Here is a 27,377-nt window from a genome sequence, read left to right as displayed (position 1 = left end):
CAGACCAAATTTGATCAGCTGGACAGTCACTGTTCTGTCATTCAGCTACATCAGCCAGGCGACCATATGGGCTGTAAAGCCACCAAAACCTGCACTCTCGCCATGGTGCGCACCAGTCCAGCACGGCCGTCACTACACAAACAGCTGTTTGCGGTGCGTTACACGGTGAGTTTGGTGTGTCAGTGTGAAGCAGTACCTTAATTACACTACCTGATTGATGTATACACATGCAAGATGTTTGAAAGCACTTTAGGCCTGTCATTTAGCATTCAATGTGATTTCTGCCCTTAAAACGCTGCTTTGCGTCAAATCCAGATTTTTCCCCGGGACTTTTGGCATGTATCCCACTCCGCCATGCCCCCCTCCAGGTGTTAGACCCCTTGAAACATCTTTTCCATCACTTTTGTGGCCAGCATAATTATTTTTTTTTTCAAAGTTCGCATCCCGATTGAAGTCTATTGCGGTTCGCGAACTTTAACGCGAACCGAACCTTCCGCGGAAGTTCGCGAACCAGGTTCGCGAACCTAAAATCGGAGGTTCGGCCCAACTCTACAGCCTAGTGGAGAGCAGAGAAATAGCAGCAGCACAGGATCAGACACAGCTCTGGCACAGCAGTCTAGTGGAGAGCAGAGAAATAGCAGCAGCACAGGATCAGACTCAGCAGCCTAGTGGAGAGCAGAGATATAGCAGCAGCACAGGATCAGACACAGCACTGACACAGCATCCTAGTGGAGAGCAGAGAAATAGCAGCAGCAGCACAGGATCAGACACAGCAGCCTAGTAGAGAGCAGAGAAATAGCAGCAGCACAGGAGCAGATTCAGCAGTCTAAAGGAGAGCAAAGAAATAGCAGCAGCACAGGAGCAGACAGACACAGCTGTCTAGTGGAGAGCAGAAAAATAGCAGCAGAGTGGAGAGCAGAGAAATAGCAGCAGCACAGAATCAGACACAGCACTGGCACAGCAGCCTAATGGAGAGCAGAGAAATAGCAGCAGCGCAGGAGCAGACACAGCAGCCTAGTGGAGAGCAGATAAATAGCAGCAGCACAGGAGCAGATGCAACAGTCTAGTGGAGAGCAGAGAAATAGCAGCAGCACAGGAGCAGACACAGCAGCCTAGTGGAGAGCAGAGAAATAGCAGCAGCACAGGATCAGACACAGCAGCCTAGTGGAGAGCAGAGATATAGCAACAGCACAGGATCAGACACAGCACTGACACAGCATCCCAGTGGAGAGCAGAGAAATAGCAGCAGCAGCACAGGATCAGACACAGCAGCCTAGTAGAGAGCAGAGAAATAGCAGCAGCACAGGAGCAGATGCAGCAGTCTAGTGGAGAGCAAAGAAATAGCAGCAGCACAGGAGCAGACACAGCTGTCTAGTGGAGAGCAGAAAAATAGCAGCACAGTGGAGAGCAGAAAAATAGCAGCAGCACAGAATCAGACACAGCACTGGCACAGCAGCCTAATGGAGAGCAGAGAAATAGCAGCAGCACAGGATCAGACACAGCAGCCTAGTAGAGAGCAGAGAAATAGCAGCAGCGCAGGAGCAGACACAGCAGCCTAGTGGAGAGCAGATAAATAGCAGCAGCACAGGTGCAGATGCAGCAGTCTAGTGGAGAGCAGAGAAATAGCAGCAGCACAGGAGCAGACCCAGCAGCCTAGTGAAGAGCAGAGAAATAGCAGCAGCGCAGGAGCAGACACAGCAGCCTAGTGGAGAGCAGATAAATAGCAGCAGCACAGGAGCAGTTGCAGCAGTCTAGTGGAGAGCAGAGAAATAGCAGCAGCACAGAACCAGACACAGCAGCCTAGTGGAGAGCAGAGAAATAGCAGCAGCACAGGATCAGACACAGCAGCCTAGTGGACAGCAGAGATATAGCAGCAGCACAGGATCAGACACAGCACTGACACAGCATCCTAGTGGAGAGCAGAGAAATAGCAGCAGCAGCACAGGATCAGACACAGCAGCCTAGTAGAGAGCAGAGAAATAGCAGCAGCACAGGAGCAGATTCAGCAGTCTAAAGGAGAGCAAAGAAATAGCAGCAGCACAGGAGCAGACACAGCTGTCTAGTGGAGAGCAGAAAAATAGCAGCAGAGTGGAGAGCAGAGAAATAGCAGCAGCACAGAATCAGACACAGCACTGGCACAGCAGCCTAATGGAGAGCAGAGAAATAGCAGCAGCACAGGATCAGACACAGCAGCCTAGTAGAGAGCAGAGAAATAGCAGCAGCGCAGGAGCAGACACAGCAGCATAGTGGAGAGCAGATAAATAGCAGCAGCACAGGTGCAGATGCAGCAGTCTAGTGGAGAGCAGAGAAATAGCAGCAGCACAGGAGCAGACCCAGCAGCCTAGTGGAGAGCAGAGAAATAGCAGCAGCGCAGGAGCAGACACAGCAGCCTAGTGGAGAGCAGATAAATAGCAGCAGCACAGGAGCAGTTGCAGCAGTCTAGTGGAGAGCAGAGAAATAGCAGCAGCACAGAACCAGACACAGCAGCCTAGTGGAGAGCAGAGAAATAGCAGCAGCACAGGATCAGACACAGCAGCCTAGTGGACAGCAGAGATATAGCAGCAGCACAGGATCAGACACAGCACTGACACAGCATCCCAGTGGAGAGCAGAGAAATAGCAGCAGCAGCACAGGATCAGACACAGCAGCCTAGTAGAGAGCAGAGAAATAGCAGCAGCACAGGAGCAGATGCAGCAGTCTAGTGGAAAGCAAAGAAATAGCAGCAGCACAGGAGCAGACACAGCTGTCTAGTGGAGAGCAGAACAATAGCAGCACAGTGGAGAGCAGAAAAATAGCAGCAGCACAGAATCAGACACAGCACTGGCACAGCAGCCTAATGGAGAGCAGAGAAATAGCAGCAGCACAGGATCAGACACAGCAGCCTAGTAGAGAGCAGAGAAATAGCAGCAGCACAGGAGCAGATGCAGCAGTCTAGTGTAGAGCAGAGAAATAGCAGCAGCACAGGATCAGACACAGCAGCCTAGTGGAGAGCAGAGAAATGGCAGCAGCGCAGGAGCAGACACAGCAGCCTAGTAGAGAGCAGAGATATAGCAACAGCACAGGAGCAGACACAGCAGCCTAGTAGAGAGCAGAGAAATAGCAGCAGCACAGGAGCAGATGCAGCAGTCTAGTGTAGAGCAGAGAAATAGCAGCAGCACAGGATCAGACACAGCAGCCTAGTGGAGAGCAGAGAAATGGCAGCAGCGCAGGAGCAGACACAGCAGCCTAGTGGAGAGCAGAGAAATAGCAGCAGCACAGGGGCAGATGCAGCAGTCTAGTGGAGAGCAGAGAAATAGCAGCAGCACAGGTACAGACACAGCAGCCTAGTGGAGAGCAGAGAAATAGCAGCAGCACAGGATCAGACACAGCAGCCTAGTGGAGAGCAGAGAAATAGCAGCAGCACAGGATCAGACACAGCACTGTATGTTTACATATTCAGATCATGCACCTTTGATTTTAACTCTGAGTTGGGATTCTAACCGTAATAAGGGCAGGACATGGAGATTGGATGTAGATCTATTAAAAGACCCTCTGCTTAACAGTGAGGTGAAACAATGTATAACTGAATTTTACCAACTAAACAGATCAGAGGATACGCGTGAATCCCTACTTTGGGATACTCTGAAATGTGTTCTGCAGGGTCTGATGATAAAACATAGTTGTAGACTTTATAAAGAAAAAAAATCAGCAGTAGACAACCTGCTGGCAACTTTGCAGGAAGTGGAAAAACTACATAAAAGCGATCCATCCCCTTCTAATCAACTAGAGTTGATCAGGGCAAGAGACAAGTTGAATAACTTGTTGAATAGCAAATGTCAAAAACAACTTAGAAAGAACATTAGAGACCATATGGTCAACTCTAATCGTTCAGGGAAACACTTGGCTGAACTCCTCCAGAAAGAAAAAGCCAAAAGATTAATTGAATCCATATATAATAAGGAAGGGAAATTGGTTTCTGGCTTAGCTGATGTAGGGGAAGCCTTTACAATTTTTTTCCAAAGTTTATAGAATTTAGAACCAGCCAAGAATGATGGGTCCACTTTTTTGTTAGGTTCGCCAATTCCGTCCCTCAGCTGTGAGGAAAGAGAAAAGCTGGATGCTCCTATTTCAGAGCACTAGTTTCTTTAGGTAGTTGCTGATCTGGAAATTGGAAAGAGTCCCGGCCCAGATGGGTTCGGTAATGAATTTTATAAGGTTTTTGCCCAAGAACTGTCCAATCCTTTCTGTATTATGGTTAATTCCGTACAGGAGTCTGAGATTTTTTCAACTATCACAAATAAGGCCACAATTGTTTTAATCCCGAAGGAAGGTAAATTTATTATTTAAGAAGGGCAAAAAATCAGATCCAGGAAATTATAGACCTGTAAGCTTAACATCAGTTGTATGCAAACTATTTGAGGGGTTACTAAGAGATACTATACATGACTTCATAGTAGAAAATAATCTTATTTCTCAGCATCAACATGGGTTTACTAAAGACAGGTCCTGTTTGACTAATATGCTCAGCTTTTATGAGGTAGTGAATGCTAATATGGATATTGGGAATGCTGTACATGTGATATACTTGGACTTTGCAAAGGCCTTCGACACTGTTCCCCACAAAAGTCTGGTGCAAAAGTTGAGGATGCAAGGACTGGGGAAGAGTCTGTGTGCATGGATAGGGAACTGGCTAATGGACAGAAAACAAAGAGTTGTGGTCAATGGATCGTACTCAAAATTGGAGACTGTTAGCAGTGGGGTCCCACAGGGGTCTGTACTGGGTCCAGTGCTCTTCAATTTATTTATTAATGACCTAGTAGATGCAGTAGTGAGCAATGTTGCTATTTTTGCAGATGATACAAAATTTTGCAGAATCATCAACTCTCAGGAAGATAGTGTCATATTGCAACAGGATCTGGATAGGATGGCTATATAGGCACATACATGGCAGATGAAATTCAATGTTGACAAATGTAAAGTCATGCATTTTGGTCGTACCAATGGTCTAGCACCATACAAAATAAATGGGATACAGTTGGGGACATCAAACTTGGAGAAGGACTTAGGAGTACTCATTGACAACAAGTTAAATAATCATACTCAATGCCAAGCCGCTGCAGCTAAAGCTAACAATATTTTGGGATGCATTAAAAGGGAAATAAAAACTCGAGATGCTAGCATAATATTGCCCCTGTTTAACTCTCTAGTAAGGCCACATCTGGAATATGGAATTCAGTTCTGGGCACCACATTACAAAAAAGATATTGCAGTTTTAGAGCAGGTACAGAGACGAGCAACAAAATTAATACGTGGGATGGAAGGTCTCACTTATCAAGAAAGGTTAGATAAACTGGGTTTACTTAGTCTAGAGAAAAGAGGCCTTAGAGGAGATCTAATTAACATGTATAAATACATCAGAGGGCAATATAATAGCTTGGCAGATGAGCTTTTTGTCCCTAGGCCTTCTCAAAGGACTAGAGGACATGATCTGCGCATGGAGGAAAAACGTTTTAGCCATTTATTTAGGAAAGGGTTCTTTACAGTAAGAGTGATTAATATGTGGAATGCATTGCCACAGGAAGTCGTTATGGCAAACTCTATACCTGCATTTAAAGGGGGCTTAGATGCTTTCCTTGCGTTGAAAGACATCCATGGCTACAATTACTAGGTTATGCCTAATGATGTTGATCCAGGGATTTTATCTGATTGCCATCTGGAGTCAGGAAGGAATTTTTCCCTTTTGGGGCTAATTGGACCATGCCTTGTAGGGGTTTTTTTCACCTTCCTCTGGATCAATAGGGATATGTGAGGGAGCAGGCTGGAGTTGTACTTTGTACTGGTGGAACTCGATGGACGTATGTCTTTTTTCAACCAAAATAACTATGTAACTATGTAACTATGTAAAGATACCCAAAAATGTGAAAATTATCGACCTATTTCTTTGATGAATTCTGATTGCTTGATTAGATTGCTGCCCAAGCTTTTGGGCCCGGAACAAAACGGTTTTAGACCAGGCCACCAAATTGGTGACAATCTTATGGTGATAAACAATTTCGTGTACTCCAGTAATCTGAACAAAATCCCAGCGATTCTTTTGGCCATCGATGCGGAAAAGGCCTTTGATAGGCTGTCCAGAAAATATCTTTTCGCATCTATGGGATACTTTGGTATTGGGTCCACGTTCATTAATAGAATTAAATGTTTATACTCTAATCAGTCGGCCTGTGTTAATGTTAATGGTGTCCTGGCAAGGGAGTTTGAAATTGCTAATGGGGTCCGACAAGGATGCCCATTATCACCCATCTTATTCAATTTAGTAATAGAATCCTTGATTCAAACTATACAGATAAATAAGCAAATCCACGGTCTGGTGGTGGAGGACTACGAGATTAAAGTGCAAGCATACGCAGACGATCTGATCTTAACCCTGACGGACCCAGTTAATTCTCTGAAGGAGGTTATGCGGATACTCGATAGTTTCTCCTTATGCACCAATTATAGGCTGAATGTAAAGAAAACACAGGTCCTTAACTTGGGATGTAGTCCAGAGATGAAGTCCAGGATTAATGCCTTTATGGATTTTACGTGGCAGACCAAAGAAATTACCTATTTGGGGACCAAGGTCTGTAGTAATTCTCAAGGTCTATTTTCCGCAAATTTCAAGGGTGTTCTGGAGCATTGTACCAGTGCCTTGGAAAATTGGAACAAACCAATTTTTAACATTATTGGAAGGGTGGCTATTATTAAGTCCTTTTTGCTTCCAAAACTTTTGTTTTTTTAATTCAAAATATTCCGGTTTTTATTCCTCAATCATGGTTTAACTCCTTACATAGGCTTTTCCAGAGATTTATATGGAATAATAAAGTATCGAGGATTGCATATCATAGGCTTATTAGGAGAAGGGAGGACGGAGGATTGGCGGCGCCTGACCTGGCCTGTTATTATCAGGCAAATCTTTTAAAGCGGATGCTTGAATGGAACAAGATTGTGGGAGGTAAGACCTGGGTCAGAATGGAATCCCGTTGTGTTGACTTTCAGAAAGCGCTCTCATGGATATCTAAAGTGATTCAGGGATTAATAGGCGGATCATCCCACCCATTTATCCGACCAACGTTGCAAGCGGTTTTAAAGCTGATGAATTAAGAAGCAAAGAAAGCAAGAAACCAGACTCCGTTACAGAAGCTGCATGATAACCCTGATTTCATTCCAGGCCAATCTTCTGGCTGGTTTGTCATAAACAAATTAGATGAAGAACTGAGAATTTGGCACCTTGTAGATGGTTCAGTGGCCCAATCAACTTGGCTGGGAAAATTCCAAGTAAATAACTTTGTAACATCTTTGGAAAAAAAGGCTGCCATAAGAAGAAGTCTAAATAGTGTGGAATCTTACTTTATAGCAAGTACAACTCCTGATAAGGCGCTGGGTAAAATGAATAATTTTTTAATTTCTAACGAGAAGGCTGAGCAGACCCAGGTTTCGTTTGGTTGGGAAAGAGATTTGGGACCTAAGATAAGGAATGTAAATTGGAGTCTAGTATTTAGGGATATATGGTTCCCTGCTAGCACCAATGTTAAGCTAATCCAGTTCAAATTGGTATCCAGATGGTACCGTATTCCTCGAAAAACTGAGGATCAGAGGGCCTGGAATAACAGAGGCTGTTGGAGATGTGGAACCCCAAACCCGTCCTATGTGCATTGGTTCTGGAGTTGTAAAGGGATATCACCATTCTGGGCGGATCTGGAAAGGTTCATTAAAGAGACTCCGTAACAAAAATTGCATCCTGTTTTTTATCATCCTACAAGTTCCAAAAGCTATTCTAATGTGTTCTGGCTAACTGCAGCACTTTATACTATCACTGTCTCTGTAATAAATCAATGTATCTTTCCCCTGTCAGACTTGTCGGCCTGTGTCTGGAAGGCTGCCAAGTTCTTCAGTGTTGTGGTTCTGCTATGAACTCACCTTTCCGGGCCCCTCTCTGCACACTGCCTGTGTGTTATTTAGATTAGAGCAGCTTCTCTCTTCTCTCTCTTATCTTTTACAAGCTGGATAAATCGTCCTCTGAGCTGGCTGGGCTTTCACATACTGAGGAATTACAAACAAGGGCAAAGCTGTTTGCAGGAAGAAAAGAGCAGCCTGAAACTTCAGTGCATGTGGGAAAGAAACACACAAATGATCTCTTGAGATTCAAAAGGAATGCTGTATACAGCCTGCTTGTGTATGGATGTATTTTTCTATGTGTGAACATACTGTACATCAACCTACTTCCTGTTTTGGTGGTTATTTTGTTTGTTTACAAACAAACTTTTTCAAACAGTTTTTAACCACTTTTAATGCGGCGAGGAGCGGCGAAATTGTGACAGAGGGTAATAGGAGATGTCCCCTAACGCACTGGTATGTTTACTTTTGAGCGATTTTAACAATACAGATTCTCTTTAAGAGTACGTTGAATCCTCAGTTTTTAATGGACGAGGTAATGGCGCTGTTTGGGCAATCTAAGAAACCTGCTCATTCGATTTTATCCTCAACCCTCTATATTTTTTCTCTTATGGCTAAAAAAATAATTATAGATAGATGGAAAGATACTACACCCTTATCTTTGTTAGATTGGAAATTAAAGTTGACATCATTTTTTTTAGTATAGAGATTGGGGATGGATTTAGCTCTGGAGGGAATTTGGCAATTGACCAGATTAAAAAAGTATGGGAGAGGGCATTGAATTCAACTTAATCTTCCTAAATAGAATTTTCTGCGGACTTTCGACTACTATGCTGAACTTTCTTTCTTTATTTTCCCTTTCTTTCTTTTTCCTTGTTTCTGTTTCTTTTCTTCTTTTTTGTTTTTTTGTTTGTAGTAGTATTTGTGGGACAATGATGCGAATCTGGGCCCAGGGACGCAGGAGCATGGCTATGAAGTAATTTTTTTTGGTCCGGGCTAAAATTTGGCTGATGTCCTAAAAAAAAAAAAAAGCACTGTAACAGCAGCCTAGTGGAGAGCAGAGAAATAGCAGCAGCACAGGTGCAGACACAGCAGCCTAGTGGAGAGCAGAGAAATAGCAGCAGCACAGGATCAGACACAGCACTGTAACAGCAGCCTAGTGGAGAGGAGAGAAAAACAGAAAATAAATGTGAAAAACAGTATGTTTCATATTGAAAATTGTGGCAAAATAGCAGGGAGTTTGTAGCGGTTTTCAGTGTGAAACTGTTGTTGATCTTTTTAAGATTATTCTATTGTTATCCTCCGGTTGTTAATACTATTTATTATCTCTCTTATATACGGTAATTACTATTATATGGATCCTGGCTTTGTCCCCCTTGATCACCTAGTCGGTGATTTTTTTTTTTAATGCAGTGGCTGGATAGTGTAATGGTTATGGGCTGTGTCTCTGACACAGGAGACCTAGTTTTGAATCTCGGTTCTTCCTAGCCACCACCTATTTAGTAGGAGACTTTAGCCAAGACTCCCTAACACAGCTACTGCCTATAGAGTGTGTCCTAGTGGCTGCAGCTCTGGCGCCCTTTGAGTCCACCACAAGAAAAGCGCAATATAAGTGTTCTGTGTCTTGTCTTAATAGTTTTTATTGGTATTCTATTGGTTTAAATAAAGTCTGGTTTATAAATACATTGACTGGTCTGGTACTGCTTTTCTCCTGATTTGAATATTAGCTCATTAGCAAATTTCAGTTTACACACATTATGGTGCTCAAGTGATGTCTTGTGCTGGTCTAATTGTTTTTGGTTAATGCACTCCTCACTCTGACAGGAGACAGTCTATTTAATTGGAGCTGATTTTGCACAAGGACCAGTGCATTGCAGGATTTTTTTAGAGCCTGAGCACATGCGCATTTGTGTCCAGTTATGTTTGCTTTTCAGCATCTGTAACATTGATGTGTTGCAGAAAAGCAAACAGAAGCGTGCTAGTGTGCTCAGACCCTTAATGTTATTTCATAGCAGATTACAAGCATATTGAAAAAGTAATTGAAACTGACTTAAGTAAAATTTAAATAATTAGAAGTTATTCTTTAACCACTACTGGACCACCAATAGTATTAAAACATCCAGTTTTTCCCTGTTAATGGACCAATGGACATTTTAAAACGTCCAGTGTTTAAAATTGATTTTCTCAAAAACTATAAGGTCTTTTTGTTGCCCCTTGTTCTCACTGTTCTACTTAACATATCATGAAAATTTGGTGTTTATATCATGTAAGGGGGCTTTGCTATTAACCACTAAAGCCGGCGACTGTTGGCGGTTTTTAATCACAAATACTTTTTTCATTTGAAATTTTAAAACTGATTTTCTCAAAAACTATAAGGTCTTTTTTTTTTTTTTTTAAGTTATAGCCACTGATCACCTTTATAATCCACGCTTTGGTATTAACCTTAAAGTAATCCTTAAGTCTATAAAAAAAAATGAGATTTACTCACCTGAGGTGACGGCCAAACCGGAAGTGTTCGCTGGCGGGTGCAGGAGCATCTGGGCGGGGCTGCGAGGGCACCGAACGGCTGCAGGGGGCTGAGGGAAGCCCCAGGTGAGTAAATCTCATTTTTTTTATAGACTTAAGGATCACTTTAAAGTCAAATCCACAATCGTGGCAATGATCACAGATTTTACATGTAATCACGGCTAAAATCCGAGTCGAATCCGGAGCTCAGATTCAAATTCAGGCCATGATCATGGCATATCCAGATTTTGATGCTGTCGTGGACGGATTTACTCAAATTCGTGATTGGGGGGCATCCGAGCAACACTGACCGCGCAAACTAATATGCACTTCAACCTCTTGAGGACCGCAGTGCTAAACCCCCCTAGTGACCAGGCCATTTTTAGTAAAATAGGCCACTGCAGCTTTAAGGCCAAGCTGCAGGGCCACACAACACAGCACACAAGTGATTTCCCCCCCCCCCCTCCTTTTCTCCCCACCAACAGAGCTCTCTGTTGGTGGGGTCTGATTGCTCCCCCATGTTTATTTTTTTATGTATAAATATTATTGTTAGTGTTTTTTAATAAAAAAAACCCTGTTTCTTTAAATATCTTCCCTCCCTCCCCACAGCCAGCCAATTACGGCAATCGGCTGTCATAGGCTTCTGCCTATGAGAGCCAATCGCTCTCTTGTCCCCCAGGGGGACAGCTGTGTGACACGTCTGTCCCCAGTACAGCGCTGCTGCCGATTGCAGTGCTGTACATGTAAATAGATGGTGATCACGCCGTTTAACAGTCTCCCGAGCGGCAATAGCTCGGAGATTGAAGCCCCCAAGCAGGAGATGCGTGCGCAGCCTGCGCGCGATCTCCTGCATTAGCTGGCCCCAGGACTTTATGCCAATCGGCGTTAGGCGGTCCTGGGGCTGCCGCCGCTACCCCGCCCATCGGCGTGACGTGGTCAGGAAGTGGTTAAAAGTGACAACCTGGGGCTTCTTTCAGCCTATCTGTCCCTTGCCGCAGCTCTAGCATCCTGGGATCCCCTCTGATGCAGATGCCAACCTTGCTAGGTCAGCATCTTCTGTGCCTGCGATCACGCTTGCTCATGTGGCCTGGAGCGTTCTGCACAGGCGCAGTACTTCTGCGCCTGGGGAATATGCTGCAGGCCATGTGAGCATGGTTACGAGCGTCACTGCCAAGCGCTCACATAGGTGCAAAGGATACCGACCTGACGAGGTTGGAATCTGCAACGGAGGGAGAACTGCGGCGAGGGGTTGGAGTAAGCCCAAGGTAGATAGATCTTTTTTTCACCTCACACCTGTTCTTTAAGGCAGGGTACACACTTGCAGGACCGTTTTCCCCTGTGATTCCCGAGTCTCCATCGGCTTTTGTGTTCACACTTTTGCGTTTACGCTTAACTCATACTTTTTTCTGGGAACGTTTCCACATTTCTGATGGCATGTACATTATGCAAATGTGGGAAAAAAGCAGAAAATTGTGCAATTTAACAATGCGTGGAAACACGCAAAACGTGAACGACACACGTTTCCCGCACGAGGCTATTGACTTGAATAGCTTGTAGAATCATGTGCGTTTTACCGTCCATGTAAAAATGCGCACAAACGCAACTAGTGTGTTCCCTACCCAAAGCTTTTTTTCCACATGACACATGTTCGCATACAGTACATGCTGCGGTAAACGCAGAGATGCGAAAATATTTATGGAAAAAACTTTGCATTAAAACACAAACGAAAGAGCCAGCAAAGAACTGGGAATCGCAGGGTAAACCGCCCTGCAAGTGTGTTCCCTGCCTTAAAGTGCATGTGCGGATGCACGTGCACAAGCATGCGCATTGTAGAATCGCGCATGTTTTGCCGTCCATGGCAAAGCGTGCACAAATGCGTCTAGTGTGTTCCCTGCCTAAAGGGAACCTTAACTTCTGCTTGTTTTTAAATTGCACAGCTTTCTGCTTTTTGCTGCATGATGCACACATTTTCATAAAGTACATGATACCGCAAACACGGGAGTGTGTAAAAGTTCACAGAAAACATTTGCGTTAAACATTAACGCAAAAGCCGGCGGAGACCCGGGAATCGCAGGGGCAAACGGCCCTACAAGTGTGTTCCCTGCCTTAAAGAGCACATGTGGGAGCGTGCACGTGCTGAAGCAGGTGCGTGTGCACTGTAGAATCCTGCGCACTTTGCCGTCCGTGGCAAAACGTGCACAAACGCATCTAGTGTGTTCCTTGCTTAACCCCCTTGCCGGTCCAATTCTCGCGGCAAGGGGGCAGCGCAGCATTTTTTTTTAATTTTTTTTTTTAAATCATGTAGCTAGCCTAGCGGCAATCGCGTACCACACACAGCTAGCAAAGAGCTAGCTGCGTGTAGGACCAAAAAATTGCGAAAATCGGCCCAGCAGGGCCAGAGAAATCCGCCTGCACGTGTTACCCCAGGCTCAGCTTGGGATAACCGGCAAGGAGGTTAAAGGGGACCTTAACTAAACATTAAAAAGGAGTTTCACTTACCTGGGGCTTCTACCAGCCCCCTGCAGCCGCCCTGTACCTGCGACATCCTGTAACAATCCTCTGGTCCCCACAGTGGCTTAAAAAGCCATTCACTGGTGACTGCGCCTGCACAACCCTGGCTGCGCGCGTCCTCGATCATGCTCCCGCCTCCGTGAGTGTAATGCACATGCGCAGTAGGAGACCATATCGTACTGCACATGCGCAGGATGATCCCAGGGGATGATCAGTTTCTAGTTTTCAGAATCTTAACATTAATGACATGAATGAAATGTTCTGTCACTCCTGGCCCTTTGATAAGAAAGAATTACATTGTTACATTTGGTGAAAAAAAGGGCCTTTAGTGCTATTAGTAGTTTACAGTCTGCCATGTGCCCAAAAACCTAACTGATTATGTATATAGGTTATGATTTTAGCCTTGACAAGGGAAAGAATAGAATTTGGGGTGTTTGAGAGATGAGGCCTATGTAATTTAATTATTTTTTGTGCCAATGTGGAAAAAAATGTAAAAAATAAAAATGTTATCGCTTCTCATTCAGTTTGCAGCTAAAAAAAAAAAAATCAAATGTCATAGGCCTCAGATCTCAAAATTCTATTCTTTTGCTTGTCACAATTAAAATGATACCCTATATACATAATCAGATAGCTTTTTGGCCATGCAATACACACTTAACCATAAGCAGCACCAATTGATTTTTCAAGGCCATTTTTTGCACCAAATGAAATACAGTCATTCTTTCTTAGAAAAGCCCATGGATTGTCTGAACTGTCAAGAAAAGCCATAAATGTCACCATTCTGGAGACTAGAGACCCACCCCTACTCAAATACACATATTTTTTTACATTTGTACTTATAGTTTTGCTGCAATTGTACCAGAACTTTGAAAATGGTATTTTCATATACTTTGTATCAGGATAAAACACTTGTAAAAAAAAAAAAGCACAAAAGTGACAGAATTGAAAAGAGAATGCATAAATAGTTACTTTAGGGCCTCAATTTTTTAAATATGTATGACATGAGGGTGTATTTACTCTTATTTTTGCTAATAAGGGCTTGTAATCATTGGTAGTGTGCAATGAGAAAACGAAAACCACAACGAAGAAAAAATACACCTTTATTTCCAAATATATTGTCACTATACTTTGTACTAGGGACATAATTCAAACCTTGTGATAACCAGGACAAATAGGCAGATAAAATGTGTGCATTTTATGTATGGTAGCATTTTTTTTTTTTGCATAAATCTTTTTATTGATGCAGCATAAAGAAAATTGTACATAACAATTAACAATATTCAACAAGCCGTATCATTTTTCATAATACATTTAAATTGTATCCCAGCACAGGAAAAAAGATCATATAAAACATCTCGGAACTTCAGTCATAGTTCCTGTGGATCCTGATGGGGAAAATATAGTCACATATATGCAGTGGTACAGATGGACGATAAAATGAGCATAGAGGAAAAGGAAGTACAAAAAGAGTCCCTTTTTCATCTTAGTCTTAGGCTATCCTCCTAATCCTCATGTTTCATAACTCCATTTCCTCTATCCCACTGATTGCAAAATTTCTCAACCATCCCCATATATAAACAAAAGTGATAAAAAATACTCTTAATCTAAGCTTAAAGAGAAACCCCGACCAAGAATTGAACTTTATCCCAATCAGTAGCTGATACCCCCTTTTACATGAGAAATGTATTCCTTTTCACAAACAGACTTTTAGGGGGCGCTGTATGACTGTTTACAGCTGGTTCCAACTGCCAAAACAGCAAGCAGCAGCTACATCACTTGCCAGCAGTAAAAATGTCACCATGTAATAAATGTCAGAATATAAATCAGGGATTTAAAATATTTTACAATGGGCAAACACTGACTAAATCATTTATACATAATTATTGTAAAAATGAAGGACTTTTTTTTATTACATTATTTTCACTGGAGTTCCTCTTTAAGACTACATTCTCTACTATATAACCAGTAGCGTAGTTTGGCCTTAATCTCCTGGGCGATAATCCCGAGCTGAGCTCGGGGTATGTCGCGCAGGAGGAGTTCTCAGGCCCTGGTGGGCCGATTTGCGTAATTTTTTTTTTGTTACACGCAGCTAGCACTTTGCTAGCTGCGTGTAACTTCTGATCGCCGCCGCTCGCTGCCGATCCGCCGCTACCCGCCGTGCCACGCACCCCCCCCTCCCTGACCCCTTGCGCAGCCTGGCCAATCAGTGCCAGGCGGCGCTGAGGGGTGGATCGGGACTCCCTCTGATGTCACGACGTCCATGACGTCATCCCGCCCCGTCGCCATGGCGACCGGGGAAGCCCAGCAGGAAATCCCGTTCTGAACGGGAGTTCCTGCTTACTCTGATCGCCGAAGGCGATCGGAGTGGGTGGGGGGATGCCGCTGCGCAGCGGCTATCATGTAGCAAGCACAGGGCTCGCTACATGATTAAAAAAATAAAAAAAAATTTCAAAAGTGCTGCGCCCCCTCCTGGGCGATGTAATTGTCGGTGACGTCATCCCGCCCTGTCGCCATGGCGACCGGCGAAGCCCAGCAGGAAATCCCGTTCAGAACGGGATTTCCTGCTTACTCTGATCGCCGAAGGTGATCGGAGTGGGTGGGGGGATGCCGCTGCGCAGCAGCTATCATGTAGCGAGCCCAGGGCTCGCTACATGATTTAAAAAATAAAAAAAAAAAGTGCTGCGCCCCCTTCTGGGCGATGTAATTGTATCGCCCAGAGGGTTAATAGAGCGTTTGGTCTCCTCCCTATCTTCCTCCCTCCCCCCCCCCAATTATTACTGCAGAAGTCTCTGCAGATTTATATTTCAAGTTTGCCCAGATATCCGCCAAGTTTGCCTTTCAAGTACCATAGCATTTTTTTTATTTTAAAGCTATAGGGGTTGGAATTGGAGAAATTGTGTAATTTTTCATTTTTTCCTTGATTTTCCCTTTAAAAATGCATAGAATGTAAAGTAATTACTTAAAACAAATATCGGCCCAAAAAATCCTAATCTGTGGGGAGAAAAACAAGGTATAGATCATTTTGTTGTGATAAGTATTGAAAAAGTTGAAGTGGTTAAAGCGCTACTCCCTAAACACAAAAGATAAAGCAAAGTTAAGATTACAATTAAGAATGGCTATGCTGTAAGCCCTGGATGAAAGTTTCTGGCTACGTATTACTGATATAAAGAGAGCAAGTTCTTTGATTGAATATTGCAAGTGTGTATTATGGAAGCTGCCTTTGTGGGAATAGAATCAAGATATTAGAAGTCATACTTGTGGTCTGTGATGTGTATACAATCACTTGGGATGTGCCCTTGAGGTTGGCAGACAGTGCCTCATCTGTTACATAACATTTACTGAGAAGTTGAGCATCTTTATAATATTATAATGGATGTCTTCTATCAATGCCTGTGACTGTACAGAAGTCATTTTGCTTATACATACCTGACCTTCGATGTATAATGTGGTACCTTTTTGTGTCACTTTTCTGTACTTTCAGGAGCATGTTGTCCAGTGTGTGCTGGTGTATTAAGAATTTTATATGACAAAGAAAAGCTGAATTTCTTTGCTAAGGTAATTTTTTTAAAGTTCTGTAATATTCATTCATGTCCATATCTCTATACAAGTGCATTTCAGCAAGGCTTGGTGTACAGAGGCGCCAAAGTAGAATAAAAATTTAAAAACCGTCTAAAAGAGGGGGATGTTCAGGTGGACTTACCTCCCTCAAAAATATAAAACTCAATTGAGTCACAATAGATCAATACAAAAATATTTTATTGAACTCCACTTAGTGCAACGCGTTTCGCAGGTGTGGTCCTGCTTCATCAGGCAATCAGGAGTATAACTCAATGGGTCTAGATGCAGAAGTGAGCGCCTCTCACAGAGAAGCCAATGACAGCCGATCGCGTGATTGGCCGGCTGGAGGGAGGGAGGGAATTTGTTAGGGAAAAAAAAAGAATTAGTAAAAAAAAAACATAAATATTTATTAAAACATAAATAAACACAAGGGAGAGAGCTCTGTTGGTGGCACAAGAGAGCTCTGTTGGTGGGGAAAAAGGGGGGGGGGGGGAATCACTTGTGTGAGTTGTACAGGCCTGCAGCTATGCCTTAAAGCAGCAGTGGCCCATTTAGTTAAAATTGCTCTGGTCTTTAGGGGGGGTTTCCACTGCAGTCCTCAAGTGGTTAAGTAAAACAAGAAAGTATTGTAGTTTTTGATAGTCTGGATATTGGCTACAGCCTTATTTAGGGGTTTGCTGCTATCTTGTTTTTGGTACTGTTCTGGACCTCCTTGATTTTAATGCAAATCCTTTGAGGTCCTGAGGGCAGGAAATGCCATTTTTTTAAATTGATGGTAGTTTTGACTCTTTCTTACTGTCCCCAAAAAACCCTGTTAATTGTGTTAAGGTGGTGTCAGAGTTCTTGCATACCATTGGGGTTTTGTTGATCCTATCACTGGTATCAAGGGGCGAGCAGCCCCAGGGCATGGGGTCTAAGCGAGCACGTCCTTCACCAGCGCAACCCGCAAGGGATGATGGGCCGTCATCCCTAGTGGGTGGTGGACTACTTTGTTGCCAGGTCACGACCCTCAGGATTACCGCCGCACCAGTGATGGGAACAGACAGGCAGGAGAAACCAGAGAAGGGAGCAGACTGTGGGGGTCACAGGAGGGTACCGAATAGTTGCAGTAATCCCCGGGATGCTGCAGCTGACAGAAGGAGTTCCCGTAAGGGAATTGGCAGCTAGAGGAATCCCCAGGAGGCTGCAGGTGACAGGAGGAGTTCCTGGAGGGGAACTGGTAGGTCTTTAAATGTGGAAATTGACAATCTATCCTATACCATTCAATTTTCTGAAAAATTGATCAGAAATATCTGCCACTCCTGATTGACTTGTAGTGAAAAAATGGGAAATTCAGACAACTGATCATTTTTATTGAACAAGGGGAAAAAATATCTAAATTTGCCCTTATTCTCTAAGAGCAGCACGGTGGCGTAGTGGTAAGCTCGCTCGCCTTGCAGCACTGGGTCCCTGGTTCGAATCCCAGCCAGGGCACTATCTGCAAAGAGTTTGTATGTTCTCTCCGTGTCTGTGTGGGTTTCCTCCGGGCACCCCGGTTTCCTCCCACATTCCAAAAACATACGGATAAGTTAATTGGCTCCCCCTAAAAAATTGGCCCTAGACTACAGTACTTACACTACATAATATAGACATATGGCAATTGTAGGGATTAGATTGTGAGCTCCTTTGAGGGACAGTTAGTGACAAGACAATATATATATATATATACTGTACAGCGCTGCATAATATGTCGGCGCTATATAAATACTAAATAATAATAATAATAAGAGGATGTGAGAAGTGCCCTCCCAGATGGAGGTTCTGACAGCAATATGAAGCAAGATTGGTTGTAACCCCTTCCCACACTATTCAAATCTAAATTAACTTTTGTACCTATACAGTACAATCTCGTTATAGTAAACTCCAAGGGACCGGGAAAAGTGGTTTACTATATCAGAAATTGTCCTATAAATGGCCCAGCATGTCCTGGTACATTCTCTGCTTCAAAAGACCAACTCTGCCCTCTCATTGGTGGTATAGTACAAGCACTTGCACATTTTGTGGACTACATGGTTTATATTTTAGGGCTGTATAGCCAGGCTTGGCATATGCTGGTACAGTATCCAGGGCTCCTTAAAAATTGCAGCCATCACTGAATAGAGGCAGCCACTCGCTTCCTGTGATTGTCTCCATTACCTCTGTGGGTGGGACTTGCAGCACCAGCCTAAAGAGAGCAGCAGGCCATGGGTTTCACACTGACATATGAGGCATGCGCCACCCACTGTTTACTATATCCAAAGTCAGCGTCATGTAGGGGCCAAAAAACATGTTTACTATAACAGAAGTTTTATTATAACCAGGTTTACTATACCAGGCGTTGCTCGCATAGCTTATAATGGTGAATGGCCTTGACCTGGAGAGGTAGTTTACTATACCCAAATTATTACTATACCCGAGTTTATTATAAAGAGATTATACTGTAGTTCAATCATTATGAAAGTAACTCATTAAAGAGAACCAGAGACTAAGCACCCTCGTGTATTTTATTACATTTATCAGTGGGAACATGACAGTAAACAACTACCCTGCTTTTAGTTTCATTCTTATCTGCTTAATTAGTCTATTAGCAGCTGTGATAAGAATCCCCGACTGGCTCAGTCTAGGTTTGACCTGGAATCAATTATAGCTGAGTCACTCTTCTGTGGAGTCTTTTCAAGCCCAAGCCTGCCACCTCCTGGCTCAGATTTCCTGCTTTGCATACTGAGAGCTGTGATGACATGGGAGGGGCTGCTCCTGCTGAGAGAGAAGCTCTGAAACAGACAAGTTTTAAGAGCAATATGCAATATGATCTGTGTGCTCTGTGTGCTCTTCCTACAGGCAGCTGCACATCATACCAAAATGAAAGCACACAGATGAAAGGCTGCAGCAGCTTTTCTCATATAGCCTAGATAGCAGCCTAGTCTCATATAGCCTAGACAGCCCATCCAGAACAACTCATAACCCGAAAGCTGAAGGGATATGAGCCGGCGGCATATTTGATTTTTCCTGGAGCAATAATTGATCAAAAACACTAAAAAAGGCACACCAGAGTGGCGAAATTATCAGGTAGAGCATTTATTCTTTACAAGCTATCGACTGATATGTTTATTTTGTGAAATGTTCATCTCTGGTTCCCTTTAAAGTGTACCCATGAAATGTGGCTTCATTATGAAGAGACAGCCATGTAGTTTAAAACGTATGAAAAGGCCTTGGGCTCCATGGAAGGTCTATCAAATGTGTGCTTATATTAAATATAAATACAGTAGCAAGAAAAAGTATGTGAACCCTTTGGAATTATATGGATTTCTGCACAAATTGGTCATAAAATGTGATCTGATCTTCATCAGTCACAACAATAGTCAATCACAGTCTTAAACGAATACCACACAAATAATGAAATGGGTTTTTTAACACAAGATGTAAAAATTCACAGTGCCAGTGGAAAAAGTATGTGAACCCCTAGACCAGGCATGGGCAAACTCTGCCCTCCAGCTGTTACGGAACTACAAGTCCCACAATGCATTTGCCTTGATGAGTCATGACTGTAGCTGTCAGACTCCTGCAATGCATTGTCGGATTTGTAGTTCCTTAACAGCTGGAGGGCCTAGTTTGCCCATGCCTGCCCTAGACTAATGACGTCTCCAAGAGCTAATTGGAGTGAGGTGTCATCCTGCTGTAGTCCAATCAATGAGATAAGATTGGAGGTGTTGGTTACAGCTGCCCTGCAATATATAAAAAAACACACCCCAGTTACGGGTTTGCTTTTCCCTAAAAGCATTGCCTGATGTCAATGATGCCTCGCACTAAAGAGCTCTCAGAAGACCTACGATTAAGATTTATTGACTTGCATAAAGCTGGAAAGGATTGTAAAAGTATCTCCAAAAGCCTTGCAGTTCATCAGTCCACAGTAAGACAAATTGGCCTCCATTCACTAAGATCATGCTGGAGATAATAAGGCAAGAGATAACTTGCCACCACACAGTGGCCTCAATTCACAAAGCTTATCTCCTGTCTTTAATAACTCTTCTAGAGTTGTTACCATGGTGATATGGCATGTAGTATTCAGGAAACATTTTATCTCAGGCAAACCTAAAGTTAACTCTTCTGTCTTTAAGTTAACTCTTTAATCCTTAAAATAACTCCAGAGTTAAAGACAGGCTGTTCATTAACTGCGTGTGAAAATAACTACAGAGGAGGTAACTTAACTACAGAGAAGGTAACGTAAGGATTGAAGAGATAAAATAACTCTCTTACTAGTGGAGGTAAGTTTTCTCTTGCCTTATTATCTCCAGCATGATCTTAGTGAATTGAGGCCAGTGAGAGAGTTACCTTATCTCTTCATTCCTTAAGTTACCTCCTCTGTAGTTAAGTTACCTCCTCTGTAGTTAAGTTACCTCTTCTGTAGTTATTTTCACATTAACTAACAGCCTGTCTTTAACTTTAAGCCTCATCTACACGGGTAGATGAGGCTGCGATCCGGCGGCTCGATTAGCCACCGGATCGCCTCTTCCGCGTCCCCGCGCGTGCCTGCCGCGTCCCCGCTCGCCGCGCGTGCACCGCATTCGATTCCCCGCTCGTCCCCGCTGGCGCCGCTTATCTTCCGCTCGATTCCCTGCCATTGTCCCCTCGCGGGGAGCGAGCAGGGAATCGGCGGTGCGGAGATCCGTCCTGTCGGATCTTATCAATCGAGCCGCATCAGCAGCTCGATTGATAAGGAGCATCATGGCCGCATCTACGCGTGTAGATGCGGCTTTAGAAATCTGGAGTTATTTTAAGGATTGAAGAGTTAACTTTAGGTTTGCCTGAGGTAAAATGTTTCCTGAATACTACATGCCTCATCTCCATAGTGATAACTATAGAAACGTCATTAAATACGGGAGATAAGCTTAGTGAATTGAGGCCATTGTCTATAAAAGGAAAAAGTTAAGCACTGCTGCTACTCTCCCTAGGAGTAGCTATCTTGTAAAGATAACTGCAAGAGCACAATGCAGAATGCTCAATGAGGTGAAGAAGAATCCTAGAGTGTCAGCTAAAGACCTACAAAACTCTCTGGCATATGCTAACATCCATTTTAGCGAATCTGCGAAATGTAAAACACTGAGCAAGAATGGCGTTCATGGGAGGACACCAAAGAGGAAGACACTGCTGTCCCCCAAAAAATGCTGTACGTTTAAAGTTTGCAAAAAAGCACCTGGATGTTCCACAGCAGTACTAGCAAAATATTCTGTGGACAGATGAAACCAACCTTGCGTTGTTTGGAAGAAACACACAACACTGTGTGTGGAGAAAAAGAGGCACAGCACACCAACATCAAAACCTCATCCCAACTGCTAAGTATGGAAGTGGGGGCATCATGGTTTGGGGCTGCTTTGCTGCGTCAGGGCCTGGATAGATTGCTATTATTGAAGGAAAATTGAATTAAAAAGTTTATCAAGACATTTTGCAGGAGAACTTTAGACCATCTGTCCGCCAGCTGAAGCTCAGCAGAAGATGGGTGTTGCAACAGGACAATGACCCAAAGCATAGAAGTAAAACAGAATTGTTTAAATAAAAGAAAATACGCCTTCTGGAGTGGCTCAGTCAGAGTCCTGGCCTCAACCCGATTGAGATGCTGTGGCATGACCTCAAGAAAGCGATTTACCCCAGACATCTCAAGAATATTGCTGAACTGAAACAGTTCTGTAAAGACGAATGGTCAAGAATTACTCCTGAACGTTGTGCACTAGAGGATCTGCAACTACAGGAAACGTTTGGTTGAAGTTATTGCTGCCAAAGGAGGTTCAACCAGAAATCCGTATAATTCCACATACTTTTTCTTACTACTGCATATTTGTATTGCTAGGAATGTAGACAATGTTCCATGATACATAAGGAGAGACGACACAGATTATTCAAACTTATATTCTACTTCGATATGGACACAAGAGGTACAGAAAGACTACATATAAAATAAAACTATTTGTGCCTTTCTGAATAGTCTAGGAACAAACAAGATCCATTTGGCTAAACGGATCTTGGTCAGCTTATAAGCTTTCATAAAGAGTATAGCTTTTAGGTTGCATTTGAAGATTTCAACGGTTGGGAGAGTCACACAGGTTTAGGGAGGGAATTTCTTGTGGATTGCAAAAGCACATGAGAAAACCTGTATGTGGGTTTAAAGAGAACCCGAGGTGTGTTTAAAGAATGTTATCTGCATACAGAGGCTGGATCTGCCTATACAGCCCAGCCTCTGTTGCTATCCTGAACCCCACTAAGGTCCCCCTGCACTCTGCAATCCCTCATAAATCACAGCCGTGCTGTGAGGCTCTGTTTACATCTGTAGTGTCAGTCTCAGCTGCTCCCCCGCCTTCTGCATAGCTCCGGTCCCTGCCCCCATCCCTTCCCTCCAATCAGCAGGGAGGGAAGGGATGCAGGCGGGGACTGGAGTTCTGCAGGAGGCAGGGAGAGCAGCAGACTGACACTATAGAGATAAACACAGCCAGCTCTGACAAGCTGTTTGTCAGCAGCGTGGCTGTGATTTATGAGGGATTGCAGAGTGCAGGGGGACCTTAGGGGGGTTTGGGATAGTAACAGAGGCTGGGCTGTATAGGCAGATCCAGCCTCTGTATGCAGATAATATTCTTCAAACCCACCTCGGGTTCTCTTTAACAGGAATAAACATAACCCTTTTTAGTCATATGTGGATATTTCATTGATTGTAATAGCCACCAGGTGCACACAAGTTCCATCATTTATTTATGTGTGCAGACAGTGGTACTCTGTCATGTTTTTGTATTCATTATTTTGGGTATAGGTTCTACAAACTAAATATACTACTATAAAACTACTACATGAAGTAGAGTAGAGCCATTGCGTGGGAAGCGAGATACTTCAAGCCTTTGTTATAATTTTGATGATTATGGCTTACAGCTTATGCAAACCCCAAAATCAAGATCTCAGTCCATTAGAATATTGTGAAAATGTTCAATATTCCAGGCTCAAAGTGCCAGATTAATCAGCTAATTAATCCAAAACCCCTACAAAGGGTTCCTATTTCATATATTAGTTTCACAAATTTAAGTTGAATTACTGAAATAAATGAACTTTTTGCACAATATTCTAATTTTTCAAGTTTGACCTGTAGTCAGCTGCAGAATTACGATACATTGTGTAAACATATTTTAGGCAAGGAAATTAGTAACCCTGAAATGGAAGAAGGATCTTCTGATTCTCATTATGTGGGTGAACCTGGAGCATGAAAGTCTCCCACTATACAAGATCATTTATATGGTGGCAGTGGCTCTCCAGCTACAGTTAATAAAATCTGGAACATGAGGCTTGAAGCCCATCAATAATCAAACTAGTGGTACTCCAAGTCTCTAAAAAGACATCCTGTTAGTATTTTTTCCAATTGTTACATCTGGAACATCTGTCTACGGTTGATGTGTACTTAGTCAATCTGGCTTTTATTCAATTCACTTTTTCTCCTAAGCTTTCTCTTAGGAGATATTTTTTCACCTTCTGTTTAAAATAACTTTTCAGCACTCTGCAGTTGAAAATGTACCAAAAAGTAGCTGAAAAATTCTGTCAAACTTATTCTGTGTATTTTCTTGCTTGCTGGTGGCTTACAAGGCTTGTTATTGATACATTGTGAAAAAAATGACCTAGAAAAAAATGTAGGAGCATTTATTCAATTCACTTTTTCTCCTAGGTCACACTGTACCTTATATTCTGGTCCAGATTTGTTTTCTGTTTTAGTTTATAGGAACCCGTTTTTGATTTTTTTCAATGTGTTTGAGAACTAAAAATGTATAACAAAAGTTAACATCTACACAATAGTACAAGTTATGTAGGGTTTTGACTCATACATGGATTACTTGTACTTATATCTTGTCTAGAAATTGTCTTCACTTATTAGAAGTGATGAAGTTACTTTGTAGGAGGTATAAAACATCTTCTAGAACTTGATATGGTATCCACATGAGTCTACCTTATTTAGTAGAACAGGCCTTGTGTGATATAACTGCTTAAAACTCAAACTTGCCATAAAATGAAAATTGGCTGCAATCAGAAAGATGTAAATTTGCTAGCTGAATATGAACAGTGGTTGCCAGTATTTATATCTCTCGGCTTGTAACAGATAATCTTTTGCTTCCAAGATAAAGAAACTGCCAATAACAGTCATGGACATTCTACAGAAGCTAAGGCTTCATATCTCAGTGCCCCAGTGTGACGTGTTTGGCTATCTCAGTGTGGAATCAGAGATTGTGGTACTTGTGTTACCAGTTGACAATCACCCTAAGGCAATACAGGTAAGAATTACCCATTTCCTTCTTACTAAAACATTTCTACTAATTAGAGATTTTGATTAGTCACTGTAGGAAACACCCTTTACATCAGAAGCTTTGAAAAATAAAGCTGCTTAGTTTCAAAGAGTGATGCTATAGTTATCTCTATATATAGGCATACAGATGCTATTGTCGCCAAAAATGCAGCAATTATCACTTGGCCAAACTTACTTTACAGACACAGGCAAACTAAAACCACATAAATCATTACTTCAACTTTTACTTAGGACACACAACTTCTATACAACATTTATACATTAGGTCTTCAGTTTGCGGAACTAGGGGTTTAATAAAATACAATAGGGGGGGGCGTGACCGGAAGCCGTCTAGAATGGCTGCTTAGAAAGAGAGCTCCGGGGAGACAGGCGCCTTTCGGTGAAATACTGTAGCTTAAACTGACCGGTGGCGATGGTAAAGGAGAAGGACAAGCAGGGGAAGCAGGCTGGAGGTCAGAAAGACACCTCTCCAAAACAGACACAAAGAGGCATCCCGGAAATTTTCAAGCCGCAGAAAGCCGCTGTTGGTGCTAACACTAGAAGCAAGATGGCGCCTGAGCCTGAGAACACGCCCAAGGATATGGTAGCGGCGAACGAGAAAACAAGGGTAGATGGTGGAGGATCGCAACCACCCACTAAGGTACTGACTCTGGGAGACCTGACCGCGGTTGCAGGAGAACTAAAATCAGCGTTTCAAGCAGCGGTTGACTCCGTGAGGGGTGATATTCAGACGCTCACCACGAAGGTGGAAGCAATTTCCAACACCACCAAGGCCCAAGCGGGAGATATTAAACGGCTGAAAAAGCAATCCTCCAAACAAGACTTTCAGATGCAGCAAGCCTTTCGCATTATGGAAGACTTAGACAACCGCGGCAGAAGGAACAACCTTAGAATAAAGGGACTGCCCGAATCAATCCAACCAACGCAGCTCATGGAAGCCCTTCAATCGCTTTTCAACAATCTCCTCGAGAAGGAAGCAGATGCTGCTATAGAATTTGTACGTCTACATAGGGCATTGAAGCAGAGAGGCAGTGAATCAGACCCTCCGAGAGACGTTATCTGCGGCTTGGCCTCTTTCCCACTAAAAGAAGAAATTGTGAAGGCAGCAAGGTCTCAAGAGAAGATTTTCTTCAATGAGGCAGAGGTAACCATATTCCAAGACCTATCGCCTATCACCTTACGGCAGAGATGGACCCTTAAACCACTTCTAAAATTATTACGAGATAAAGGAATTATATACAGATGGCGGTTTCCTTTTGGCCTTAGTGCCTTGTACCAAGAGAGGTGGCATACGCTGCAAACACCAGAGGAATTGGAATCCTTCTGTGACTTAGACAACCGCGGCAGAAGGAACAACCTTAGAATAAAGGGACTGCCCAAATCAATCCAACCAACGCAGCTCATGGAAGCCCTTCAATCGCTTTTCAACAATCTCTTCGAGAAGGAAGCAGATGCTGCTATAGAATTTGTACGTCTACATAGGGCATTGAAGCAGAGAGGCAGTGAATCAGACCCTGCGAGAGACGTTATCTGCTGCTTGGCCTCTTTCCCACTAAAAGAAGAAATTGTGAAGGCAGCAAGGTCTCAAGAGAAGATTTTCTTCAATGAGGCAGAGGTAACCATATTCCAAGACCTATCGCCTATCACCTTACGGCAGAGATGGACCCTTAACCACTTCCCGACCGCCCACTACACAGGGGCGGCGGGGAAGTGGAGCCCTGCAGGACGGCCTCACCCACAGAGGCGGCGGTCCATTTAAGGGCATGGGCGGAGCGATCGCGTCATCCGTGACGCGATCCTCCGCCGGCGCCTGTCACCGCTCGCTCGCCGCAACATCCCGCCGGCTATACGGAAGCGCCGGCGGGATGTTAACCCCGCGATCGCCGCATACAAAGTGTATAATACACTTTGTAATGTTTACAAAGTGTATTATACAGGCTGCCTCCTGCCCTGGTGGTCCCAGTGTCCGAGGGACCACCAGGGCAGGCTGCAGCCACCCTAGTCTGCACCCAAGCACACTGATTTCTCCCTCCCCTGCCCCAGATCGCCCACAGCACCCATCAGACCCCCCCCCCCCCTGCCCACCCCCCAGACCCCTGTTTGCACCCAATCACCCCCCTAATCACCCATCAATCACTCCCTGTCACTATCTGTCAACGCTATTTTTTTTTTTATCCCTTGCGGGCAATCTGATCACCCCCCCACACCAATAGATCGCCCACAGATCCGACATCAGATCACCTCCCAAATCCATTGTTTACATCTATTCTCTCCTCTAAACACCCACTAATTACCCATCAATCACCCATCAATCACCCCCTATCACCACCTGTCACTGTTACCTATCAGATCAGACCCTAATCTGCCCCTTGCGGGCACCCAATCACCTGCCTACACGCTCAGATTGCCCTCAGACCCCCCCTTATCAATTCGCCAGTGCATTAATTACATCTGTTCTTCCCTGTAATAACCCACTGATCACCTGTCAATCACCTGCCAATCACCTATCACCCATCAATCACCCCCTGTCACTGCCACCCATCAATCA

The 27,377-nt window shown here is 43.6% G+C and overlaps 1 protein-coding gene across 1 annotated transcript in view; it reads left to right on the top strand.

The window, feature by feature from the left end:
• The window catches only part of RECK (reversion inducing cysteine rich protein with kazal motifs), a 182,480-nt gene that overhangs the window by 132,557 nt on the left and 22,546 nt on the right, over positions 1–27,377 (top strand). Inside the window, exons 19-20 of the mRNA XM_068236611.1 lie at positions 16,412–16,485; positions 24,645–24,797. Coding sequence (XP_068092712.1) covers positions 16,412–16,485; positions 24,645–24,797 — 227 coding nt within the window. The remainder of the gene's footprint in view (positions 1–16,411; positions 16,486–24,644; positions 24,798–27,377) is intronic.

The sequence above is a fragment of the Hyperolius riggenbachi genome, chromosome 5 (genome assembly GCF_040937935.1).
Source record: "Hyperolius riggenbachi isolate aHypRig1 chromosome 5, aHypRig1.pri, whole genome shotgun sequence".
NCBI lineage: Eukaryota > Metazoa > Chordata > Amphibia > Anura > Hyperoliidae > Hyperolius > Hyperolius riggenbachi.
Note: the sequence above shows the minus strand (reverse complement) of the source record. Positions and strands in the feature narration are given on the sequence as shown.